Here is a 7,664-nt window from a genome sequence, read left to right as displayed (position 1 = left end):
TCTTCACAGTCATGTCTCCCGGGGCCAGCTGGCTGATCCTTTGCCACTTTGCTCTCTGACACTGTTAGTAATCTAGGTGTTCTGTGATATAGCTCTTTCAAACTTGATAGACAACTATCCTCTGCAGTCAAATCTAGCTTTTACCCACTGCTTCTTATTTCTAAGGCTAAGCATTATGTAACACACAAGGATCTTGAAGCTGATTCATGCCTTTGTGACCTTCTGATTGGATTACTGTAATTCCCTCTACTTCTGGCTCCAGTCTGCTCCATAGATTGCAGCTTGTCCAAAATGCTGCGGAACACCTTCTGACTGCAACCGGCAGGTTTGCCTCTTTCACTCCTGTCCTTGCTGATTTGCACTGCCTCCCTATCAAATACCAAGTTTAATGAAAGTATTGCTGCTCACCTTTAAAATCATAAACCATACAGTGTCTAGCTATCTCGTTGAGCTCCTTAGACCATACACCCCTGGGAGAGCCCTTACATCATCAGCCCAATTACTCTTGGCGCCTCGCCTCTGTCAGTGCGCCCCAGGGTGGCTGTGGCTACAACGTAGCTGCCATCACCAGTGTGTGAATGTGTGTGTGAATGGGTGGATGACTGGATATGTAAAGTGCTTTGGGGTCATTAGTGACTAGTAAAGCGCTCTACAAATACAGGCCATTTACCATTTCTTCCCCTAAGCCGTCAGACTCCTGAACACTCAGTGACTGGACACAAACATATGCAGACCTTCATACACCAAGGTACTTTTCCACAATGCTCAGTCTTCTGCAGAAGCCGCTGTCATTGTTGCACTTTTCTGTTGCAGTGTTGTGTCTGTATTTTCTGTTCTGTCTGGTGTTTCACTGTCTTCGTTTGTTTTTTTGCAACTTCTACACACTTGCACTTTATGTAGTCCTGTGTTGATTGTGTGTCATATGTAGCACCCTGGTACGGAGGAACGTCACCTCATTTCACTGTGTACTGCACCACTGTACGTGGTTGAAATGACAGTAAAGCAACTTGACTTGAAAAATGAACCAAGATGGAGCTGAATGCTTTACAATCAGAGACCAGGGGCCCGTTCTTCGTACCTCGCTAAGTAAGTTAGCTGGATTAGATTGTTGACGATTTCGCGTGATCCTGGATCAGTCGGTTCCCCGAAGCTCATCCGGGACTTGCTGTCATAGCAACAGAGCCGTAAGCGTAAACCTGCTCGGGAGCAGGTTTACTTTATGTAAACAGGATTAGATCGCGGCCACGCAGGTATGTCCGCTTCATTTATACGAAAGCAACAGCGATATTTTTCCACTGTTTCACCATAAATAAATATTATCAGTGTAACTAAAGATAATGCAGCACTTGATCCTTTTATTGATGTCACACAGATACATACAGGTCATTTCCTAAAAAAGGGAAATGTACTATTAACATTCTATTACATGTATGTGATTATTACAGATGTAATTCATATTTCAGAGTAGTAATTGTAAATTACTTCGTGTAATCAAGATGAGAGACCACGGCTATAAAAGCGAAGGTGGATTTGGGAAGCCTGTCGCAGCCATGTCCTGTCCGTATACGCGAGCAACCCATTGCAGAAGGTGCAAGATTGATAAGGAGAGTTTTCAGAATTCAGCGTATATTGCGGGACAGACAGGATCCTTTAGCTCAGCGCGACAGTGTGCTCATAGAGAGATATCGATTTTCCCGTGAGGGTATTATTTACTTAACCAACTTGTTGACGAGGGGGTGCAGGACCACCACCTGTCTTTTTTTCCTCTGCCCTTTTCTTGGTTGCTGTTATGAACAAACTAACAGAGTATTACAGGCCAGTATTACCTTGCCAAGAGACGCAAAGCAATCTAAGAGATAAATATTACCATTCTGTAGAATACTCCTGTATTCCACTTTTACTTGTTCCCATGTTCTTGTGGGTCCTGTTGTGGCTCTAATGTGAAAGGGGATATAATATAACATATTATAATATAATATAATGCCATATGATATTGGACAATATAGTGTCATATGATAGATCTACCCTACCGCCTACTGGTGTTGGCCAGAGGGGCCGATGGCGCGATATGGCAGCCTGGCTACAACCGTAGCTGCCTCCACCAGTGTGTGAATGTGAGAGTGAATGAATAGTGGTATCGTAAAGCGCTTTGGGTGCCTTGGAAAGCGCTATATAAACCCAATCCATTATTATTATTATTATTAAATTACCTACGAGTTTGATTTGTCAGCAACTTTCTGCCAGCCCTCTCTCCTTGCTTTTGCAGCCTTTGCAGTGTTCTCTTGCGTTTTAATTAAACTCTGAAACTCCTGAAATCCCTCACTCATGAGTTCTTGCTCTGCTGCCGGAAAATACCGAGCACGCCCCTTCGACATTTTCGCCGACCAATCAGCGGGTTGCCGATCAATGTTTCTACTATCGATGCGTAGCCCCTTTTACGACACCCAGTGATGTCACATTCCTGCGTCCAGCTGTAGTAATCGTCAACAGCAGGTGTGTTCGGGGAACCGGATTAGCGAGCTCACGGTTAGCGCGATGATTTGATCTTGGATGTGTCATTTGATCTTGGATGTAGTAAGCGACGTACGAAGAACGGGCCCCAGGTGAGTCTCTCTCACAAACAGTCTATTTTTGTTAGAATTGATACTCGTGGATCTCACTCTGGTTAAAAATCCAGGTTTTGGATGTTTCATGAGCTGACTGGTGTATTTTTACCTGCAGGCTTCATACAGCGTGAGCACTCAATGCTCAGACGGTCTCGAATGTTTATAATGTGGAAGAAAAACATACATCATAGTGCAGAGACTAATAATTACATGTGAGGATATGCTGCTGTTGTCATGATGAGTGTTACTGTATTATAATGTATAATGTATTATAATACTAATGTTTTAATGATGAATAAATAAATATAAATAGATGATTATACTGTTGTTACAGTGGAACTGTATCACTAATTACAGGAATGTAAAGAGCATTTTAGGGGCTTGCTTCCTCCAGAAGACACAGGTTCTTCCTGATAACTGAATGAAATCTCAGCTGTGATGGAGCTTTGTGTGTGTTTGCTGAGTGTGTGTGAGAGCTGCTGCTTGCAATAAACTGAAAGTGTTTGAGGAACAAAGAGAAACAAAGAAAATCAGCTGATGATCCAGTAAAGACTCTCTGAGCAAAGTGACTGAATGAAGCAGATTTTATTGAGGATTGACAGAAAAGTGCATCGAGCAGGAGACGATTCATGTGGAAGACCCGAATACAGAGAATCTGAACAGATCAAGTCCAACATGAAAGGATCCAAATGTTTCCGCTCGGCCTGAGCCATCACAAATATCCAGCATGAACACATGAAGAAGCCGAGGCATCGTGTCAATGACATCCTCTGCACTCACTGAAAGACAACAACATGTTGGACTGTCTCTGGATCGTGTCAGTGACACGTTACTGTCCCACAACCAGTTTACTGAGTCAGCATGAGAGGAGCAGCAGGATAAAGCTCACACTGACAACAGTAGAACAACGTGACAGAAACACATGTATTTGTGGAGATAGTGACGTCAGAGGAGCAGGGAGCTGTTCTCACACACTGTTGTACTGATCGTTAAACAGCAGGGGGCGCCCTCACTGCATTTACAGCACAGCTGGCAGCTCTGCTCTGCATAATAACTGACTGTGGAGTTTATGTAGTAATACTTGTCATGTGCTGTTACATAAGTACAAATACCTGTGTGAAATACATGTATATTAATAAAGAAAAAGCAATAATTCAAAGTATTGTGGAGATTAGAATATTATTTTAATGTTACTATTCATAACCATTATCATTACTATTGCATTACTTATCGTTTATCATTATCATTTCATCAGAGCATTTATTGAAGCTGTTGATGTTACATTAAAGTCTGTATTTCAGGTGTGAGCATAATCACATAATAATCTTTCATTGCAGGTGCAACTGTAATCATGTTATCCATATGGCATTTTTGTGCTAATTAAAGAGTTGAAGCTCGGTCAGTTGATGGTCTGAAGCTTCGGGCAGCGCGACGTCCGCCCGATCAATTGAGAAATGCATCGAGCTACGAAAGGATTGCATACATGCTTACAATACAATACACCACATATAACCTGTAAACAGAATACAGGCCTGTGTGCACTCAGCAGCCTGCTGCATTGGAGTTTGCCTGGTAACAGATGACTCAGAATAGGTCATGCACTGAGGTCAAGACACACATAGGCTGCCTGTACACATACACAGTATCTAGACTTGTTTTGCTCGAAACTGCAAAATTGTTTTACCTGCGTATGTGACAGTTTAGTTCCACAGATGAGTGAAGTGCAGTAAGTGAAATAACAGGAAGCATCTTGCGGAGGAACAGAAGAAGGAACTGTTCTTTTTTGAATGTGTCCGAGGTCGGAATTACTGGAACTGATGCATGTTAGCTATCTGCTGTGACGCATGATGCTCGTCATCAACTATGTTATATATACGACTGCTCATTTATGGTTCTGGGAAGATCGATGCTTTTTGGGTGATCGTGCTCGGCTTCCCACATACATGTGTTTAAATAAAATCATCACGGGGACTTTGCAGTCGTTTGTCTCTTACCTCAAAATACAAAATCAGGACAGTATTCTTTATAAATGAGAATTTTGATTTTTTTAATGACTGGATAAAATATGAAAGCATACATGATGTTCCCGTCTTAGAAGGAGGCCATCATCATCAAATTACAATAATAAAATTTAAACCCATCATCACCACCCAACAGCCTAAGTCATCAAAAGCTCAACATGCACTATTCTACCATATGCAAACTTATATCATTAAAAGATTATACTGACTACTGAGAACTTTGATAGAAAGGTCATCATATTTTTACTGATCAATCATTTTCATGTCATGTTTAAATGATATAAATTCAATGACATTTCCCACATATTTGGAAAATATGTGAGAAACATTTTTTTTCTTGAGATGAAAATAATGTTGGAAGCAATCGACATTTTTCTGCAGGCATCACCAAAGCACACAGAGCCACATGTTGTATTTGGTACAGATTTGATGTCAGATGCATAAAACGAACAGTGAGCCACAGTAACTTCTCCTTAGGACCAAAGAACTGCTAAACAAACTGACTGATCTCTAAGTAGAGACGTCAGTGCTGATCAATAATCAATAACAGGCTTTTTTAGAAGTAATATGCCATCTGTCAGCAAAAACAACAACAACAACAACAAAGAGCCATGTTGTGTACATCTGAACATGTAGCATAGAGTGTGTCAGAAAAAAAGCCATTCACACAGCTGCATGATGCTTCTTTACATGCTTCACTTACGCCAGACCAAGGATCTCCCAATGTTTCTGATAGCTGATGGTGTTTGAGTAAACTTGTACCAATTTGCTGCTTTTTTGTTTTTTTCATCCACTCTCCTTCTCATCTCCTCCAGTTTCTTGACCTTCTCTGTGTCTCCTTCCTCCTTCATCTTCTCAATCAGGAAGTCCAAGTGGACAGTAGTGGATGCTGAATCAGCTTTCAGAGCGATCTGCTCCAGTGTGACAACATGTTGGTAGGACTCGTCCAGGAACCGCGACTTCTCTGCTGTCAGCAGTTTCATTTCCTTTTCAAGATTTTCTAACAGGGTACACTTCTTCTCTTTTTCTTTTTGATACTTTTCATATTTCTGCTGCATTTCTTGTTTGTTTAGTGATGAATCAGCTGCTGTTTTCTTTGTTTCATCCACTTCCTCTGCAACAGTTTTTAACTCTCTGGCTTTCATCTCATATTCTGACACATTCTTCTCATACTGCTTTTTCATTTCTTCATCAGTCTTCATTACCCTCCTTGTCTTGGTCACATATTTTAACATTTCTTTCACATGATCTGATGCAGGACACTTGTTGGTACAAACAGTGCAGCGACCTCCTTTCATGACTTTACAGTGTGCAGGGTTCCAGGCCATTGTGCATCCAGGATAGTGACAGTTCTCCTCACAGACTGTACAGCAGACAGCTCCTCTGTAAAACAACAATCTCATCCCACCATCAATGGCTTCTTTCTCTTTGTAGACTTCATCAACTTCTACAGTGAAATTCTCATTCCTCTTCATCTCTGCTTCATGTTCTTTTATAGTTTGTTGTATTTTTAGAGCTTCTTCACGTTTCTGTTCTCCTTGGTTCTTTAGAGTTTCGTAGATTTTTTTAGCTTCTTCAAGCTTTTTCTTTTCTTCTCTTTGTTTTTCTTCATGTTTCTTCAGAGCTTCTCTCTTTTGTCTGATTTCTGTCTGTTTCAGTTCACCCAGCTCAATTCTCTCTTTCAGGTTTTGGATGCAGGCTTTCAGTCTGATTCGTTCATTTAACACTTCGGCTGTTTTCATCAGTGTTTGAGGGTTAGGGTTTCCCATGAAGTCTGTCAATTGATTCATGTTTTCCTGTGTGAGTTCCCATGAAAGTTTTGAAGACTTGTTTTCTTCTGTTCGGTTTTCATACTGTGAGTTATTAAAGAGGAAGTAAACTGGCTGATTCTTCTTATTTTTGGCACATTTAATTTGTGCAGCTTCAAGAGCTTGAAGAGGGTTTTCAGGTCTGCTTCCATCTGAGTGTGTGATCAGAGCTATGATGTTTTTCTCCAAGTTTTTTCCAAACAGAGACATCACTGAATCAAAGACATACAGCAGTCGGTCACTCAGTCGATTATCACTCGCCTTCATCACCAGACCCACTGCATGAATTTCATGGACTCCATCATCTGATCCAAACAAGTCCAACAATCTGTGACTGATGATGTCATCATGTTCAGTCCCTCTGGTGTCTCCATATCCAGGAGTATCGATGATGGTCAGAGAGTAGGGCAGAGTTTCATCTTCAAAACCAAAGATCTCGTACACGATCACATCTGATGTCTGACTTTCTGTCTGTCCTTCTGTTTGAGTTTTCTTCTTCTTCTCCTCTACCATCGTAAACCAGACTCCATCCTCCCACTTCACTCCCATGGTGTAGTTGAGCAGAGCGTTGATCAGTGTAGATTTTCCTGCTCCTGTTTCTCCCACCAGTAAGATGGTTCTGTTTGTCTTGATTAGATTTTTTTCTCCAACAGTGATTCTTGTCAGAGTTCCAATCATTTCTTTCTTTGGTCTCAGCTGGTAGACAGCAGGAGGTCCTGACCTGATGAGAAAACTGTTTGAGATGATGTCTTCATGTGGTGATGAGATCAAACTGATCCTGCAGAGTAAAGCAAAAATGTCTTCAGTACAAACGTAAACATTACGAACATGTTCCTGTTGTTAGTTTGTACACTGAAAACTGAGCTGATCATTTTCTGGCCAGAATCAAAAATCACATAGAATAAAAGCTTTTATTTTCTATTTTTCAATTAGATTCTTTTTTTTCCCGTCTGCTCTCTCAAAGCATTCGTGGTCACACTGTTACTTTATATTATACTTTATATATTCCTGAGACAAAAGTGACAGTGGAGGCTGACTGTACACTGCCCACGTAAACAGAAGACAGCTTCTGTTTTTATTTCTTTATTTGTAATTCACAGGATGAACAAATATTTTTTCACCGCAACCTTTAATTGGGCTGGCATGACATCAGCTGGGTGGATCATAGCTGTTGCTGGCCTGGATTCCTACAGTGTTAGTTTTTATTGTCAGTATTAGAATATTGGCAT

At 41.0% G+C, this 7,664-nt stretch overlaps 1 protein-coding gene across 1 annotated transcript in view; it reads right to left on the bottom strand.

The window, feature by feature from the left end:
- Positions 1 to 3,794: 3,794 nt before the first annotated feature.
- The window catches only part of LOC101484139 (uncharacterized), a 73,932-nt gene continuing 70,062 nt past the window's right edge, over positions 3,795 to 7,664 (bottom strand). The window contains exon 12 of the mRNA XM_076882284.1: positions 3,795 to 7,213. Within this exon, the coding sequence (XP_076738399.1) occupies positions 5,323 to 7,213 (1,891 nt within the window). The 3' untranslated portion in view covers positions 3,795 to 5,322. The remainder of the gene's footprint in view (positions 7,214 to 7,664) is intronic.

Source organism: Maylandia zebra, linkage group LG3 (assembly GCF_041146795.1).
Source record: "Maylandia zebra isolate NMK-2024a linkage group LG3, Mzebra_GT3a, whole genome shotgun sequence".
Lineage (NCBI taxonomy): Eukaryota > Metazoa > Chordata > Actinopteri > Cichliformes > Cichlidae > Maylandia > Maylandia zebra.
This window is presented reverse-complemented; position numbering and strand designations above follow the sequence as displayed.